The sequence below is a fragment of the Polyergus mexicanus genome, unplaced genomic scaffold, assembly GCF_030449975.1.
Source record: "Polyergus mexicanus isolate NDT 795.1 unplaced genomic scaffold, iyPolMexi1.0 SCAF_4, whole genome shotgun sequence".
Classification (NCBI taxonomy): Eukaryota; Metazoa; Arthropoda; class Insecta; order Hymenoptera; family Formicidae; genus Polyergus; species Polyergus mexicanus.
Window position 1 is genome coordinate 8400132 of NW_027223324.1, and position 19740 is coordinate 8419871.

A 19740-nucleotide genomic window follows, 5' to 3' on the forward strand; every position below is an offset into this window, starting at 1 on the left:
GACCGCTGTCTCCTCTCTGCCCTTCCGTCACCCCCGCCAGCTCTTCGAGCGCTGAGTCGCGTTACGTCACGATCATCTGCGATCGTAGCGACGATACTCGACGATAGGCTGAACTTTTTCCGAATACGCGCGCACGATTGATAATACAGGACATGGCAGTGTGTGAGATTGGATTTGGATTTTATCCTTTCCAATCGCGTGCCGACTCAAATCCTAGAAGCAAATAAATATGGAATCAGATTAGTTAGATAATATTTTTGAGATAAATTGATAAAAATAATTGTAGGTAATATAATATTCGGCAAAGTGCGAATTGTAAGAGGGATATATCTCGTTTCTGTAATAAAAGTGTCACGATGCATTCGGTAATTCCGGGACACTTGGTAAATATTATGTTGCAAATCTTGCAATTTCGAAAGAACAAACGAACCATTCTGTTTCATTCTGAAATTGTCTTGGAAAATGACACAACGTAAGAATAAAAATCAAGAGTAATAATTATTATAAAATGATTGAGAAGAAATTATTAGATTCAGAATTCGAATGGATTTTTCGAACTTGCACGAATGCTATCAACGTCTATATAACGATGATGCATTTTATATTTTATGATAACATTTTAAATTTACAAGCAGAAAATTCTGGTAAGTCAACGGAATAACTTGTTATATAACAGAAAATATAATTAATAGTAATCCAAGTACAGTTTATAAAATTTCAGAAATTTCGCTTTTAACATATACACTATTCATGACAGCGTTGGATCTTTTCGCATACTGTATTTATCAGTGAACAGAATAAATTGTAAACAGAAAGAAAAACTGTAATAAAAAGAGATATTAATGATGTATATCACAATATATATCACAATAATCTATGAAATATTGAAGAAAAGGGTAGAAAAATCGTATAACTTTTGTAAAAAATATTCAAAACTTATATTTTAAAAGTCGTCTTAGTGAAAATTCTCAATACGGAATTGTACAATACGTTTAACCGTATTCTAAGTATCGTAAGGATAAGATGGGAGGAGAGGAGGGTAAGGTATATGGTATATAATACAGTATTAGTCGTCATCTTTATGTGTTCCAAAAATAATCTAGTTGTCTCTCTCACTCTCTCTCTTTCTCTTTTCAAACATTACTCTCTGGCATTCTCTATTTTTTTGCATTCTTGCTCCTCTCTCCTCTTCCACGCTATCTATTATGTCTATTACTCAGTCAAGCCGTATATGAGCCACACAAATTTGCAATTGAGAAAGCAATAAATGCTCGCACATACATTCTTGAATTAATCTAATAATAATCGCACTCCATCCTCCAACACTCTATAGTATTGAAGATACAAATATTTTATTGTGATGTTAAAAGAAAAAAAAATTTAGGATAAAAATAATGTAGTGGAAGTATCTTATTGTACCTTGACTTTTTACTTCTGCAAAAACACAAATCTGATACTATGGTTTCATTTTGATTAGTTCCATACAATCGCTTATCCGTTTTTTATCCATAAAAATTTGGAAGGCAATAATATAATTTCATTAAATTTTCAGAAGATATATTCCAAATTGAACTTTCTTCTCCCTCTTTGTTGACGTATAACATATATTATCATGATAATAACAGTTGAAACGCAAAAAGGAACAATATACACCTTTTTCTTGCTCTGTGACACAGGGTGGTCAAAAAATATAAGATATAAAGTAAATGGTTACTGTATTACATTAATAATCCGCCCCTCCCACATTGTGGCAGTATTTATTTAAAAAAAAAGGAAGCACTTAATCCCTATGTTTATAATTAAAACAAAGTGTCATATGCATAGCTGAGAATATTATATAGACATCAATTACTGGTAAAAAATAACAATAAAAAAATCAGGCGATTTGTCGAATGAATGAAAATAAAATTCATGTGACCACCCAATTCACGGAGACGATTGGACGCGCTGCTCACTTATATACAGATATTTATTAAAATGTATGTACACTGAACGAATTAGAAACGAACAGCAAGTGTGAAAATTTTCGTTACAAATGTTTTAGAAATACATATGCCAAAACGAATGCAAACAAAATGTTTCGATAGCATTTAATTCATATCTGATTATAATGTGATACATGAAAGAAAACTTTAAATATATATAATTTCACGTTTGCTGTTCACTCGTTGTTCGCTCAGTCTTCGCATTTCTTTCGAATACTCTAGAGTTTTATAATTTATAATTGTTCTGTACATATACAACCGACACTACCGCTAGCGAATTATATACATAATTTGGCGGTTTTTATTTGAAAATATTTCAAAATTCTTACACCGCACACAATATAATTGCTATATTCGACTGTTGCATGCTCTTTTTCACCAATAGTGGCGTATAAATGGAAGAAGTTCCGGTCAGCTTTCGCTCAATCGTTTATATGAAAAGAAACATAATTATATAAATATCGAGAGTCCCGCCTATTATCTCTCGTGAAAGTAATAACTAATCGTCGCAAGTGTTCATAATTCACGCTTCAAACGGATATAATTTTTACCATTGCGCTTCTTCCTTAGATCTTACCTTATCCTCCTTCTTGAGGTATAATCGTTGATATTCCTCCTGATAAGTAATGTACGATGCGTTTGATTTACCAGGCTTTTGAGTGGTATTACTGACTGGCGAATTACTGGGGGAGTATTTCATTTCTTGTAACTCTTGTAATTCCTTTAACGATCTCATTACCATCTGAACATCTTTTTCCTGTTCTGTCGGTTGTACCATATTTCCTAAAGCATCATCTGTAATAAAACCATCTTTCCGTTTATCTGTTAATCCCCGCGGCAAGGAATCATCATTTATGATCTGGCTGAGAAAATTAGTTGCAGCGATCGTTTCCTCATTTTGTCTTTGTTCCTGTTCCTCCTTTGAAAGAGTCGTTTGCTGTGGCATAGGCACTACATCTTGGGTAATAGGCCCTATCTCAATCACCTTCTGATCCTTCTTCCTTTTTTTCGGGTCGTGTAACAATTTGTGCTTAACCTCTACACATCGTTCCCTTCTCTTGTCCTTCTTGTCAGTCTTATTAACCATCGTGTCAACATCTTTATCGTCTAATCTCTTTTCACATTTAACATCAGCATTCTCCTGCAGGAACCTGTGCTTCAATACCTGTGCTGACGAATAGGAATCTTGTCTATACATGGAATGATGTCCAGTTTGAGAAATTTCGTTTGGTTTAGAATGACTCACGGGTTCCGGACATGCTGTAATGGAAACTACATCTTTCTTCGTTTCGGTTGTCTTTGCTGATGATTTGTGATAATCATTAACAGGTGTGATAGATAGAGAGCTGCTGGTTAGATCCATGAGATTAAATTTTTCAATATGACTCTTAACTGGTTTTTGAGCCATTAGTTGTGCTGTAGGTACGACGGAAATTTTTCCAACTGTAGAATTATTGATGGTGACAATAGCGCTGTCCTGTTGCTGACTCGCATTATTTTCCACATGTTTATCTTTATGTTTACTACTATGTTGCTTCTTATCGGCACTGATGTCGTTAGATTTCGCTATCGCTTGGCTTGCAAAGTTCGTTGAATTTTCACCACTAATTTGAATTTTGGATACATTTATCTTCTCGTTTTCTTGAGACGAAACATTATTCGCATTTGCCATATCATTCTTTGCAACGGAATTGCAAATTTGAATATTCCCAGAAGTGGCAATATTATTTGCATTGGCCAGTTCTTTTGATTTTTTCAATTTCTTCTTAATGCTAAAATCATATTAATTTGATATACAGCAATGTATAAATACCGACATCAAAGAATTACATAAATATTAGGAAGAAGCCAAGCGTGTGTGTGTGTAATAACAAACAAAAGCGTAAAATATTTTTTGTGTACATATTTAATGATAAATAAATAAATAAATAATAATAAAACAAAAATGTTTATGCTGAATACAAATAAATACAAATAATTTGAGCGATCTTTGCTAATGTATAAGAAATTAAGGAAGCAGTCAAAAAAAAGAAACAATTTGATATTGACATTAAATATTTGCATACGAGTCAATCTCATAGTCTATACAAATGCATTAAATTAAATATGATTCTTGCAGAATACGACTTTTTTCTAGGAATCCTTTAATGAGTGAAGAAGTAGAAATTCAGTATTAATCCACTACAATCACCTAAAACATACAATGATCAAATGATGAAGCGATCGATTACCTACTTGACATCATGTGAGGATAACGTGCCAAATCTTTTGGTTTTTTCTTCAAATCGCGAAATTTGCAAAAAAATTAGTAAAATAAATCTTCAAAGATCTTACTCTTTTCAGGTATACATATATATTCTTTTCACCTTTGTGAAAATGAAAAAAATTACAATAGGGTATAGGTAATTTCATGCGCAAAGCAAAGCACAAATAGCAAAAGTCTTTTTATCACACATTTATAGAGAGATAAATTGATACATGTATATATATACACGCGCGCGTGTGTGTGTATGTACACATATATCAGAGAGAGTAAATATAATATATAATAATACTGTAATCTAGTACTTACACAGGTTCAACAGGACTAGCATATTTTAACAAAGTCTGCAATCGTACACAACCAGCTGGCCACAATGGCAAAACATTAGTATCCATAAAGGTGGCAACAAATGATTCCATACTCTCCTTTCTCGGTCTGAGAATTTTGAAATAATGTCTTCTGGCATTAGCAATTTCAAGGACTAGTTTCCTGAAATGAATATTTATATTTGTATATGTAAATACAATAGAATACACACATAAGTGATATTTTTTATAATGTACTTGGCTTCATCAGTCCATGGAAATCGTTTTCGTGGTATTTTCGGTTTTTCTGTATTTTTAGAGGAACCATCTTCTTCATCACTACTCTCTGCATCTGCAGGAGATCCTTCAAAGCCCCTGAAATTGATTGATCGATTACATTCGAACAAAGATAATATTACAAAATTTCATGATATCGCGATGACAAAGAATGATGATTAGCATTTGTTGTGACAGAATTCCTCGATCTTAATCTTCTTTTTGATAATAACATGATCAAATCATCTAATCGTCGAATTGTGTCTCATGTCAAATGCGTAATTTTTTTCGGTTGATATAAAAGATGATGCTAGTGATGAGAACTAAACATTGATACTGATGATAAAAAGCCCCGCATCTTCCTCTGCTTTCTCAATAACGTAATGAGAAGAATAATGATGGTTAAGTAATAAAATGTCTTTTCCTCCATATGAGAACATAATTGATTGTATGGGTGTTTGATCAATAATTAAAAGAGCAAAAGCATATAAGCATGAATAGATTAAGGAAAAAAAAATAAAAGACAGCAAGAAGATAAAGAGAAAGAGCAGTCGGAGAGGCGAGCATAGAAAGGGTTTCCTCTTACGAGGGGCGCCTTACCAACAGTACCGATATATCTCCCAGTATAATTGAGGACTGAGAAATAAAAAATTACAATAAGTTTATATTTAAAAAATTATAAACTGTAGATTTATATGTACTAATGCTGAAAAACTGGATTTTTTCTCTATTCAATTACATGTTTAAGATTATATTTAATATTAATAATTCAAACTAATAGTTTTCATTATTAACAAAATAAGTTATCATTAAAGCAAAAATAGTATATACCTTTGTTGCAAAAATTAAAAATAAAAGCTGTAATATATCGAATTATTAAATATGCATGAGATAATAAAACTACTCACTTTTCATCAGCAACCTTCTGACACTCCTTCATGTATTTGTCCATAACTGATGGCATGACATTATCAATCAGCGTTTTTAATCTGCAAGGTTAACAAATTTTGCCAAAATCGGAATTTTTTTAAATATAAGAAATTATTTATGTATTAAAAGTTTTATATATGTTATATCGCAACCTCTTTCTGAATCCATCTTTAAAAAACTAAGTTTTTCTATAAAAAAGCTTATTATATATATATATACAGTTGCAATCTTACTTTTGCATCGGTTCATTCACTCTGTGTTCAGCGTCTTTTAAATAAAGCTTCTTTGCCCTGCTGAGAAGAGTAATCTTGCTACAGGGCAAAAAACGCACTAGATGACCATAAGTTTGTAATCTTATGCTAGGCAAATTCAACATTCGTAATTTCTTCTCTAGACTGTAAAAAGTAACGAGTCTTAGAATATCTTTTATGTGATTCGTAATTTTTAAAATTTATATATAATATAGAAACTTACTTAAAAAGTACTTCGTTAATCGCGCTATTGAAAAACTTGCTCTTGCTGTCTTTGCTATTCTCCGCTTGAACCTTTAATTTATTCACTATTTCTTTTATATCCTCGGGAAGATTTTCAGGCAAAGACGCTTCTTTATTTTCCATCTCCTCTCCATCAGATTCGACATAAAGACAAACGCGAGATTTTCCCGAATCCGTTGTATCACGACTCGAATCATCTTCGACTCCTCTAGCTGCGTTGACAACGCTTTCTATCGCATCGTCAATGTTGCTATCTTTACCACACAATCTTTTTAAATCTATCTTTTTCGCATCGTATCCATTACTATTGGACGATTTCTTCTCGAATTTCTTTAGATCAAACTTTTTTTCATTTGTCTTACTTTTTTCTAGTTTATCGGGCTTTTTCTTCTCCTCTTGATCTTCTGAAGCTAAAATCATAAAATTATCGCACATAATACATGTAAATCGGATATTTTTAATAACTAGAATAAGAACGACATATAATGAGAAATTACCTGTGCCACCCTCAGCATCTGTAGTCTCATTCTTCTCTTTCCGTCTCAAAAGATCTAAATCTTGTTGAGAATTTTGTTGTACATCTTGAGTTTGATGATTTGGTGGTTTCTTCCGTTTTTTGTTATTTTCGTGGTTACTTTTTTTTTCACCGCTTTCTTCAACTTTCCGTCTCTTTAAAAAAAAAAACCCATTATGTTATTCAAAATCAAATTTAAGAAAACTAACGATAACTAATATCATATATTTGTCAATTACTTTTCGCGGGTTATCACTGGTAATATCCTCTGTCTCGTCGTCATCAGATGAACTAATGGTTCGCTTATCTATTCTTTTAGGGCTATCTACATCTTCGGTGTCTTCCTCGCTGCTTTCGCTGCTTTCCTCATCGTCACTATTGTTGTTATTATTATTATTATGAACTAACGTATGTCTATCAGCTGCTCTAAATTCAAGGGCTCCACAATTAATGTAGAAACCTCCGTGCGCTGTAGTCATTTCTTCGGGTACGATTTCATCATACTATCGAAAAAATATTAACAGAATTATATATAAAAAAATTTATCTTCTCGAAATTATATATATATATAAAATAGAAACTTTAACATACAGCGTCAGTATTGTCGATAAAGGAATCGTTTTCGTCATATCCTGCGCCCAAATCTACATATTCATCATATTTGTGCTTTTTTTTCCCCGTAGTAGTTGTTCCCTAAAAATCAATGCAACATACATATTAAAATCGAATTTATAGATTCGATCAAAATCAATTTTATGCATGTCAACATACATATTTCGCTTCGAATCGTTTTGCCATGTCTCTAAGCTTATCCTCATCATCATCATCATCATCGAATGGGTCCAATCCGTTGGTCGCATTTTCATCCCCGTCCTTTTGCTCTTTTCTTCGTTTTTTCTGCAGAATAAATATATTCATTCGTAATTGCTATCGAATATAATATTATTATGCGCTCGCGCAAACCACGCTCATTATCAATAATAAATTGCGCGCTCTCGATTCTCTCTATTATTTTCACTAATTTATAAAAAATATAGATTGATCAGAGAGAATATACTGCATTTAATTTAACATGTTATATTTATGTGCAAGCTCCCATTCCATACGTCCATATTAACATCTGACTCACACAAACATTTATACATATATATTTATATAATAATAAAACACGTCTCAATTTGCGAAAATATGGAAAGAACAAAAACGCATAAAAGTCTCTCGAATACGATAGAGAAGGTAAAATAATTCTAAAAACGGAGATATGAATTGTCTCTGAAAGGGTGCTCGATATGTTCACCGATACCAGGAGCACATACAGCAACTAAAACTTTTGTATGTACGTGTCACGGTCGCGAACCACCTCTTGTGGCCTCCTGATTGCCTGATACTGGGACGCTGAATCGAGTGATTGATCTTGCCAACGATGCAATTGTTGATATTCGAGAAACGATTATCTTTACCTTTAACACAGACATCTCGTTCGAATCAATTATATCAACTGCGTCCGAATTAATTATTCAATCGCTCAATCAATCAATGAAATATTATATATTGCTGACTGTATAATATATCGCTTTATCTTTTTCTCGCAACATATCACTTCACAATTATTGTCGGAATTCTTAATAAAAACATGCAACTAGCCTGACCTAGTAACGGGGTTTCCACGTGCGTTTAACAGATTGATAAAATTTAAAGCAGAATATTAAATTAAAGAAGAGCGCATATCATATTGTAGCGTGCCATATGGTCGGAAAACAGTAAACAGAGAGAGAGAGAGAGAAATAAAGAGAAAAAGAGGAAGGAAGGAAGAGAGAAACAATTTGATAAAGCAAACCACTTTCATTAAATTTGTATCTGTAAATACGGAATTTTGTCATGATCAGATAAAGACAAGATAAAATCTATTGAATTTTCAATTGCGAATATTTATTCTACATTTAATTGCACGATATAAAATCGAGAGTAATTTAAAATGTGAAGATTACCGAGCAATTTTACATTATAAATTTTCAAAGTACGCGCCTCGTTTTTTCGAAATTAGATTCGCAGGTGATTTGTATCGCGCTTTCGAAACACGTGCGCGACCAAAACAGAACAGAAAGAGACGCCGAAACAACATTCAATCTTACAATTAATCACGTCCTTGTGCATTTTTTAATTTTTTTACATATTAATAAATATATTTTAAATAAATTTTGTCACAATCTCATGCATTCTGCGAAAAAAACAAAAACAAAAGTAATTATCTCGATATAAACCGTATACATTTCTTTATAGTCCTAAATGCTTGTCCATCAATCATTTGAATATATACATATTTTGTGAACATATGTATATGTGTATCAGGATATCCGAAATCCTAGACGATGCATACGTATTGAGTGACACTGTGCCCACATTATAAATAATACTCTATGCACATAAATAATACTGTTAGTTCGATTAGAGGCTAGAGAAAATGCCTCGAATAATATAATATTATCTATCTTGTTATTATTTCGGATATGTATTTATTATGTACTTTCTCGACAGGAACAAACTTCGGCATCAATTATTCATTACTATATTAAAAAAAAAAAAAACCCCAAAAAAAAACATTAGATTAAATTTTATCTATTTTATACATATATAAGGGAAGGAAGGGAGGGGAAGGGTGGATCGCGAAAGTGCACGACATACGTTTCAAGCGGCGTATTTGAAACGTGTCGGCGGTCACGAGTCTCTTCCAGTGCATCGATCTACAATTCAGAAAAGAGAGCCCGCAACATGCTCTCTCTCGCGCGCGCGTGAAATAAGAGACCCCGCGCGACGCACACACGTTTACGACATATGTCGCGCGCTATTTCTCTATCCATCTCTCTTTCTCTTCCTCTCTCCGATCTATCCTCCTTCTTCATACAATACTAACGAAAGAGAATACGTGGCTTGCGAAATAGACCGGCATAGACGCTACACACAAACGAATAAGGCATCGCCGTCGTGTTTCTTTCTTTTTCACGAGAAGAACCGAGAGAGAAAGAGAGAGAGAGAGAGAAGAAAAATGAAGAGAGATGAAACGCAGGATGGTGTCGCGCAATGGCAACTTCTCGTATAGACGTTTTACGAGCAAAAGGGCCGCGTGAAGAAGAATGCCGCGTTTTCGCTTGAAAGAGAAAGGCGCGTTTCCTTTAGCCGCAAAACTTGAGGCGCAGCAACCTCGTGACAGCCTCGTGCATATGTTGGCCCCGCAACGATGACGTTGACAACGCGCGGATTCGGCTCGACGGGGACCGCGAATCGATCAAGGAGCAGTTTTCGTCCGTTCTCAGCCATCGTGTCGACGACGTCTTTACGTTATGCGGATGGATGCGACGGATGGAATGACCAGCACATGTCGCGCGAAAACGAACCGCGTGACAATCGCGTCAGCGACGCGCCGAAGCGGTCAAACGTCACGAGCAATTCTCTCGCGCTTTTCCGTAATCGCTATCTCTCCGTGATATTTCCCGTCAATAGATACACGCGCACGATCTCTTCTTCTCTCTTTCTCTCCTCTCTCCGTATGTTCTCGCCGCGTGTCACGGACTTGACACATACGGTCTTTTGTTTTCCCCTTTTGCCACGACGGGAACAAGTTAATCGCACGGGATCCTACCTCGGCCGTTTTGAGGAGCTGTGCATAGTTGAACTCGGGGCATGTCTTCTCGTTCGACTCAGGCAGGGTGAGCGTGAAGCGGAAGGAGGGCGCGAGCTGCTTGCCCATATTCCCCTTTTTCTCCTTCTTTGTCGCGTGGCCCAGGGACTCCGGGAACTCCAGGGTCTGCAGGGGTACCCGTTTCGCCTCTGACATTCCTACATTTGCACCGAGCCTAACGCGGATCACAGAAACACTGCGGACACTGCGACCGCGGCAACATGATACCCTCTCTTACTCTCTCCCGACCTAAACACCGCGCGAACACCACCGCTCACAAGTCGCCATCTTCGGCTCGACTGTTTTTAGAGTGCGCTACTGACGCACCGCGATGACAACGCGCCTGCGCTATCTTTTGCCTTAAAACGCGTTCCCAATAACATAATAGACGTCATGAATACCTTTGGTTTCGTAAACGCGCCTTAAGATATGAAGTTATACCAAGTTTGGACGTATTCGCGCACGCGCGCGAAATGTCCACATCTAGATGTCTATGCATCTATGATTGTTGACTTCAGAGATTAAATGTGACGAGTGACAAGTACGTGGTACACTGTGTCTCATAGAGGCTGAAAATATAACGAATAAAGAATAAAGCTAGTAATCTAACAATTTGACAGTTTTAAAAAAGATGTCAGTAAAGTTAAAAGGTATCAGTTTAAGGAATTTATACGGATTTGATATAAATTAACATTTCATGAGAAAATTCTTAAATACACTTCATTATAAACACTGCTACAAGTCTTAGTTATGACATTTAATATTATCATAAACATGTAAAAATACTTGTATGCGTCTTTAAATATTATCTATATTATATGTATAAAATATTTCATATTCTCTCAAGTTCCTGCAATATAGTAAGTAGCATATCAGTTTTAAAATATAATTGTATATATATACATTGTAATTGCATACATTTATAATCTCTGTAATTACATATTATGCAGAATTACAGAGATCTAAATATATACAACTTGCCAACTTAGTAAAATCTGTTAAATATATCTATTAAAAATCCTATTATACGTTATAAAACGGACAATTATATCCAATTTCTGAAAGTGATCGTAAAATATTTGATTATATAAATTCAATATTCAACCAGGCATTTCTGTAGATCATTCTTAATTGCTAGGTATATTATCATTCTTTGCTATTTTAATTGCCGAAAATTGCTGACCTAAAATCTTCATCACATCAGTATGTTTTATATTATTTTTCTCTTTTTTCACTGAATTATAATTCTGCTTCACATAAAGTGCGAAACCAGAAGGTTCTCTCTTTGGAGTTTCCACTTGCTTAATGCCAGACTTAGTCGTTTTATTAATTAACAATTCAAACTTTCCCAAACAATGGCCACACCTTTTTCTTTCAATATCCAAGGATTTTGAATGTCTTCCGATACTGCAACGAATAACATAAATCAATAATAGTAAATAGAAATTAGGAACAAAGAGAGGGAATAAATTTTTATTATACTCAAAATTTGACACACAAACTACAAAATTTGTTACCTGTATCCACATCCTCTGCATCGATATGTATATTTAGTTTTAATTTTGTAATTATGACATACAGTAATTGGTGGCAATTCAGGAAATGTCTTCATTGCTTTATGAGCCCTATAATAAAAATTAATTATATGCTTTGCACAATGAAGATTATAATAATGTTATTTTATTATAAAATTTAAGATATTACTTAATTATATATTCGAGTTATTTGTCAATTAAAAGCATTGCAAGATAATGTACCATTTTCTCCAACAGGGCCCATGACAATCCTTAACATTATTTATTAGCCAAGCTGCAGCATGACACATCTCATGAATCAAAGTATCTCTTAATCTCTCTGGTGTATCCAAAACCTATAAAACATATTTTATTCCTCAATTATGCTTGATCGATTATATCCACATATACATATAAAAAATAAAACAAAGAATATACCTTTGTTGCTAATACAATTCTTGAACATCTAATGACACCACTAAGAGTTTTTACAATTTTTTTGCTGGAACAGTATCCAGCAGTTCCTGTCAGACGAATGCTCCATTCAATTGGCATGTCTTGAGGCAACTGGTTGTCGAATACTTTCTCATTGTACAATTTATACAATTCTTTACATAATTCTTCCTTATTAGTTTTATAATTCAATATATATTTTTTTGCATCTGGATGAATGTTATTTATCGGAATCGTACTTGACAAAGATGTCAAAAAGCTTTTGTATCCTACAGATTTATCTGTTGCAATTGATCTAAATTTGGATTGTAAAGGGGCCCTAATAACTTCTAAAAGTGTATATCAGGTTATTTTAACATTAAATGTATATTTTATTGAAATTAAAGAAATTTTGTTGATATTTCTTACCTTTTTTACATATATTTTTTGGTGGTACATAATCTCCGGGATCAAATTCACTTGTGTTAGAACTTTCATCATCGCTAAATGATAATCTTCTTCTGCCTAGATTTTTCTTGGAATTGCTAAATTTATCATTTTCATCCTCAGTGTCGGTATCACATATTACTTGAAGTCTGCACCAAAAAAATAATATGTTTATATGATTAAACTGAGTATCTTTATCAATATAAATGACAAATATAATATACATATACCTTTTAATTGAAGCTGGTACTGTCATAGGTTTAGATGCCATACTATTTGTAGAAGTTCTAGGATTTGTTAATGCAGTGTGATATAAACTCTCGCTATCACTACTTGATAACGATTCATCATTAATAAAACTGTCTATTTCTTTTTGTTTTTGTTGAATATTCCTTCGATTTAATTTAACATTATTTTTAACTAAAACCAAATTTTTTAGAGAAAATTATAACAGCAAATCAAATTTTAATAAAACACGATGAAACATAATTCTCACCAAAGTCAGATTTATCTGAATCCGAATCTGTTATATAATATTTATTCTTTGATGTAGGTTTCCTGCAAAAAAGTATAATTTATTAGACATGTTTTCTGTTTTATTAAAATAAACCATTACACATAAAAATGTAAATCACCGTTCTGTTTGGATAATTCTATTTATTGGTTGATTAGATGTCTTTCGTGGTTCAGTTGTTGGTAATAATGCATTAGCTTTATCTCTCCACGAATTACCATAAAGTTTATCTAAAATATCTACACAGTTCATTATATCTGCCTTTTCAGGTGTATTTACTACTGAAGAAGAAACTTTCTTGTCAGTATGCGCTTTCAGCAAAGATTTTGGTCTAGCTGGTGTATAAAACTTAGAAATATCATTGTTAGAGTTTTTAAAATATTTATCAATTGTAGTTTGATGCGTCAAGAATGAATTAATCACTTTGTCAGAATTAACAATTGTGGTTTGTTTCTTGTCAGTTTGTACTTTGTTGATTCTTCCTCTATTATTTGGAGTTTCATAGTTCAGTTCTAATTTTTCTAGACTGCTATTTCCAGAATCTATGCTATTTCTAATACTCAGAGGTATATTACTGCAAGAACTATCGCTTAGAACATCAGGCGAATTTGTCAACCACTCTACAATTTGTCTTTTCTTCTTTTCAGATAAAGATTCATGAAGGTCCTTTTTCCTTAGTATGTCAAGAAATTTACTATATGTTTTGTATGGTTTCAACAAATCCATTTGTGAATTAACAATATCATCCTTAAGACTTGTATCAATAACATCAAGACTATCATTAAGATTGTGCTTAATTTTTTGATTATAACTAGCTGATATAGCTGGATGCATTACATCTTCATCTGTGCTCTCATCAATTATTACATTGATTTCTTTTTTTTCTCTGGGAGAATCATACACAACCTGCGTGGACTTTATATTTCTCAAAATTTTGTGAGTATCTTGCTTTGTGAGTTTGATTTTTTCTATTTTATTTTGTTGTGGAGTATCACAAGCTGGAAATTTATTTATTCTGCTAGGAACATTGGAACTATCACTATAGATAGCATGATTTGGCTTAATTACTTCATTTGCCTTTTTAACATTTTGTTTCATTTTTGGATCCATCTTTTTTTTCTCTGAAAACATTAATATAGGACTTTCATAGGATTTTTTATCATTATATTTATTTATTTGGTCCTTTCTGTCATGATTTATACTGCCATTGCTAGCAGTTTCATCAGAAGTATAAGATACCTTATTAATTTGTATCGTAGTTTTATTTATATATTTTCTATCTGGAGATTTATTGTTAGATCTGACAACCCGTTTGCATGGCAAATTAGATTTTTCTTGTTCACTCTCTGGGGGAGAAGTATCCAGAAAATATAATCTCTGGTACTTTTCTTCCTTATTCTTATCAGAATTGAATTTCCATTTTGATTTGTCATTATACTCAGGTGATGAGCCAGAACTAGAATCACTAATCACAATAATATTATCCTTATCTTTTATCTTACTGATTGCAACAAGATCTTGTGTATCTTCAATAATAGAGTCTCCAGAGAGTCGTAATGTAAAGTTTTGTGAGTCACTCACAAAGTCCCTCATGTTGCAATTAGATGCCATTTTTAGTTATTTTCTCATTCACAGAACTCTGAAAAAAGATTTATAATTTTAAATAATTTTTAATATGTATATTTATATGTGTGATAAAGGGCTTTTTATAAATATAAAACATGTTATCTTTAAATGATCACTTATATTTTGTAATTTTCGTTATTTTTCATGATTTTATTTTAGTACATTTTGTAATTTCCACGGTAATCTCGACGATCTTTAATAAAGAAAATAAATGTTAAATAAAGGAGGATCGTCAGAAAAAATTGGCACATACTTAGAAAAATTCCAATAACAAATGTAATGTATTGGAAGAAAAGTTGAATTTGATAAGATTTATAACATGTTGTATATTCACACTCGCATGAACAATATTTATGCACATTACAATTACTTCAATAACTGTTTCTGTCGATTTTTATTAAATAAAATTTACAACACATGATTATTGAACGAAAATAATCGACACATGTAATAAATGGCATCAATTTTCAAATCAGTTACTATCCGTTAAACTTTACTGCCAACTGTACAAAACGAATAAAATTAACGATAGCTACATCACCACGAAAAAAGACATTTCCTGGCGCTCGACATTTCGATATCCAATAGCAGATCGTATTTTCTAGGGTCCTTAGCTACCGACATGTTGGACGTTAATGTAAATCCCCCATTACAATAGTGATTTTATCGCTTAGAGATTCTTAGTGTCATTTTTAGGTAGGAACATCTAGTTATTCGTGCATCATGGCTGGAAGTCTTAAGTTCGAGAGGAAAGAGCAAGGGAGGCGAGAATAGCGTCCCGAAATAAAAAGAAGGTAAATATATAATCCGTCTACACTTTCTTTTTTACGAGATAAATATATAATAATAATATTCAATTTAACAATTGTTAGTAATGCTGATCTCTTTTTTTTTATTATACACACACGAGATTATAAAGATGACTTCGCACGCGCTCGACTAAATTTTTATTATCTCTAATCGGCGATTAATTTAACTGATAGAATTATCTGCAACAAAATTTCAGATTATATAATTTATCGTTCTTAATCTTTTTTCCATAAGTCAAGCAATAAAAAAGTTAAAAATTCTATTTTTTTTTTAACAAAATACTACAAGTATTATTTTCTTAATAAAAGTTAATATAATTATAGTTTAAATTAATGAAGTTTAACCGAAGTGCCTTTAAACTTATACGATACAATATAAAACATTTTTATTATGAACTCTTTTGTGTCGGTCTAAAATTAAATGTACCACTGTAAAACATCAGAAAGAAAATTTTCTTTCTAAACATTTTGAAATCTGTATCTGCTACAACCTCTTTTATGTTGTTACCGATTGAGTCTTTTATATGAATCTTCGTCAGAAGTAGAGGGCGTTACTATATTGAATTCGTGTATTTTATGCATTGTTTACTTGAGATATATTTCAAATTTAAACATCTCACTTTCAGATATCATACAGTTCACGTTTGCGTCGAGGAGCTATTTTTCGATCAAATACATGGATTTGTGAGAAATGATTTCAACTTTCTTCCATACATAAACGCAGGTAATTTATATATATATATGTTATAGAAAATTTATGTTATATCTGAAAATACATATTTTGTATGACTAAATATGTTATACATACTATTTCTCGGTAAAGTGCAGACCCGTACGAAAGTGTTTTGTCCAACTAATGCAATCTGAACAAGTCTGCCAGAACTCTTCTGATCCGATATAGATACCAATGCGCCAACAATAACTCTAATTCGGAAGCTATCCGAAACGGCCGTCAAACGAGAATGAAACTCAATCAGGATCCAACCTATCATATTATTCGCACAAAGCAGACCTCAGATTGAATTATCTATTCGCGCTTCCCGCTACACATTATGTACTCTCGCAGTATAATAGTCGTGATGTGCGCGTTATAGAGCTGCAACAGGAGATTATGGCATATCCACGATTAACCATATGACCCTGATTCTGTGACATTTTGCATCCTTGTAATACAATGCTGAAAATTATATCTGTACCACCGAACCACGAAAATTAAATCTTGTCGTTCTTACAGAAAGAGAATTGGAAAAACAGTTTAAATTTTTTTTTAAATAAATTAATCACGCCGTTTTTATAAATCAGTTCTTGAGCAAATTTAACTTTATATCAATTTATCGCGACACGTTTCGAATAAAAATCTAATTTTGCGCAGCGGTCGTACGAGTTTGCACATGACAAGCTTAGAACGTCAACATATATATATATATATATATATATATATATATATATATATATATATATATATATATATTGCAACATATATATACTTGCATCAGTGTTCATTCAATGTAGCGGTCGCGATAATATTAAAAGCATTTGCACTAAAAAAAAAAAATAAAAAGAGCGGATCAACTAACATCGGTTATCCAATTTACAGTCAAATTTTAACGAATAGCCACAACGGCATGCACTGATTAAACTCTATTTTGGTTAACATCGAGTACGCCAGATTAAATTCACTTTCCGCATAAATTTAAAATTAATCGTATCGCGCCAATGTTATTAAATGTAGTGTTAATTCTCTTAGAATGAAATTGAATATAAAAGCTGTCCGAAAATTATGACATATTAGATTTATACCTCAGATTTTACTCACTCAATATTAACAAAATCTATCCAAAGTGTGATTCATGAGTTAAATAAAGAACTTACATCATGCAATGTATTGCAAGGATGTAAAATATAAGCTGCATTTATAAACTAAAAATCAGCATGAAGCTTATCCATTGATTTATGACTTTCTTTCGTTGGTCTTTTCTTGTTTATCTATAAATCTTGTGGTATAAAAATTCGTATATAATAGATAATGAAACGATGATTATACAGAGAATATTTGAAGAATGATTTTTTTGCGGAAAGAAACACATGCAACAAATAGAATATAATTATTGATTTCATATTAATATTTGCGCGCCGATTAAAATACAATAGATTTTAATCAATAACTGCAGTTAAAGTACATGTACATACATTACCGTTATAAGATCTTAATTTGCAATTGCTCTCAATTTCAAGAGACTATTGAAAATTAATAATGATATCAGTGTTTGATGTTATTATTAATAAATTTTAATTTTATATCTAAGAATATCTTATTAATTTTTGAAATGTGCGTTTTATTTTTATGTTTCAAATTATTTTAAAAAGTATACAATACACACAAATTAAAAGAATACATGTATATATACCGTGCATTTCTTGTTTTTATCACAAGTTTTTATCATCTCTTTGATTTTAACATAATTTATTGAACATTCTTTAGAGACAATTATTTAAACAAAGCTAAATTAGCTAATTAGTTAAATGCTTTTGGCAACGGAAATTTGAAAAATTATCTATCGGTGAATATGAATGAGCTGATCATTAGCGTGGATGCCCTGCGATTTTTCGCGATTAATCCGAAAGAAGTGCGCTTTTTTGTGAAAGTCTGGCAAAGAAGGTCGACCGGCCATTGTTGACTGAGATTTGCCTCGTGAGCCATTCTTGACGTTAAACGTGATTTAACGCGAACGGGAATTTCTTGAAAGAAACGGGATGCACCGCGTCGTAGCGCCGATATAGACTGTGCGCGCTGATAAAAGCAACCCGCGTGTCAGAAAACAATGCCAATATGGATAATGACGGCCGCCCACGTGAGCGTTGCGGTAAATATGAACGGAACACGACGATGGGACGGGTGCATAGAAACAAAGAAAAATTTTTCAACAAAAGAACTCGGCCCGCGAGAAACGCTTGGAAAATTACAAACCAGCCCGAAAGTGAGTAAATCCAGGGTATTCTTATCGGATCTCGTTTACCGCATAAATAATTCCTTATACAATGCATTACCGCAATTTCCCCGCAAATTTTAAGCTATTATTCTTGCTTCTCAGCTCGCTCCATTTCGTTCTCTTGGTCGGTTGTGAGTTAACTTTTGGTTTATCCAATCTATTTGTTTTCTAACGAAAAGTTCTCTCATTATTCTCCAGAAACATAAAAGCTTAAAACACTAAAAGTATACTTTAACATGATTTTACAATATATGACGGTGTGAAATGCAATTTGATTTCGGCGATCGAAATCAATTGATTGTGAAAAAAATATTCGGAGGGATGTTCAGTCTACTTAACATAGATATTATACTTAACAATATATTTAAATCGTATCGATATTTTGGCAAAGGCGATAACAGATTAACAAGAACATTCGGGGCGGATCAATTTGCGGAAGAAATACAATATAATCGACTCGTTCTCTTACCGGAACAATGGAACTATCGATCAACGACATACCGGGAATACCAATTTTTAACGTGTTTGGCAAATTGATCACGTCCGTACACCCATTCGTGAATAAAACTCTTCCGGATGATAGAATTTTTTTCATAAAGTACATTGCGCTTGTGTAAATATAACTTGTTACATTTCTGCTATTTTTCAATTAAAAACTCAATTTTAACAATTTTGGTGATATATATATATATATATATATATATATATATATATATATATATATACTTTGTATCTGTTATATAAAAAATTATGGAAAAATATCGCGATCTGCATTCAGTGATTTAATCAATAATTACACAAATGATATTCAAAATCATAGTAGTCTATTCATTTCAAAAGCAAATTGCGAGGCGCAAATCAAATTTGTTGAATCTGATTTCGCGCTCTAACTTTTTTCATTCTCCCGCAGACATCCCTTTACCGATACACTATCCGAATGATGCCGTTTTTCTGTATCATGTCAG

At 32.7% G+C, this 19740-nt stretch overlaps 3 protein-coding genes across 8 annotated transcripts in view; 1 reads left to right on the plus strand and 2 right to left on the minus strand.

The window, feature by feature from the left end:
* Nucleotides 1-64: 64 nt before the first annotated feature.
* On the minus strand, nt 65-10730 carry Yem (yemanuclein). Of its 6 annotated transcripts, none has more exons than XM_070294968.1 (14): nt 10405-10730; nt 7539-7664; nt 7359-7460; nt 7007-7270; nt 6751-6922; nt 6234-6663; nt 5993-6154; nt 5738-5818; nt 5430-5465; nt 4812-4928; nt 4558-4737; nt 3232-3757; nt 2563-3150; nt 65-213 (listed from the first exon to the last, which is right to left on the minus strand). In XM_070294968.1, the coding sequence occupies exons 1-14, from the start codon at nt 10597-10599 to the stop codon at nt 73-75; spliced, it is 3120 nt and encodes a 1039-aa protein (XP_070151069.1). In that variant the 5' UTR covers nt 10600-10730; the 3' UTR covers nt 65-72. The 6 variants fall into 6 exon arrangements, 5 of the variants coding, with proteins under 5 accessions (XP_070151069.1, XP_070151066.1, XP_070151068.1 ...); XR_011446840.1 differs by lacking the exon at nt 65-213 and adding exons at nt 890-1327; nt 1420-1665 and having other exon boundaries at nt 2563-3757; XM_070294965.1 differs by having other exon boundaries at nt 2563-3757.
* An 840-nt stretch (nt 10731-11570) lies between these two features.
* LOC138932467 (germ cell nuclear acidic protein) lies at nt 11571-14961 on the minus strand. The gene is made up of 8 exons (XM_070294349.1): nt 13472-14961; nt 13333-13394; nt 13067-13256; nt 12819-12985; nt 12396-12739; nt 12201-12313; nt 11961-12068; nt 11571-11850 (listed from the first exon to the last, which is right to left on the minus strand). Exons 1-8 carry the CDS (start codon nt 14959-14961, stop codon nt 11571-11573), a joined length of 2754 nt encoding a protein of 917 aa, XP_070150450.1.
* Nucleotides 14962-15698: 737 nt separating this feature from the next.
* Nucleotides 15699-19740, plus strand: part of LOC138932233 (uncharacterized) — a 57884-nt gene continuing 53842 nt past the window's right edge. The window contains exons 1-2 of the mRNA XM_070293856.1: nt 15699-15770; nt 16412-16509. The gene's annotated coding sequence lies outside the window, so the exon portion shown is untranslated. The remainder of the gene's footprint in view (nt 15771-16411; nt 16510-19740) is intronic.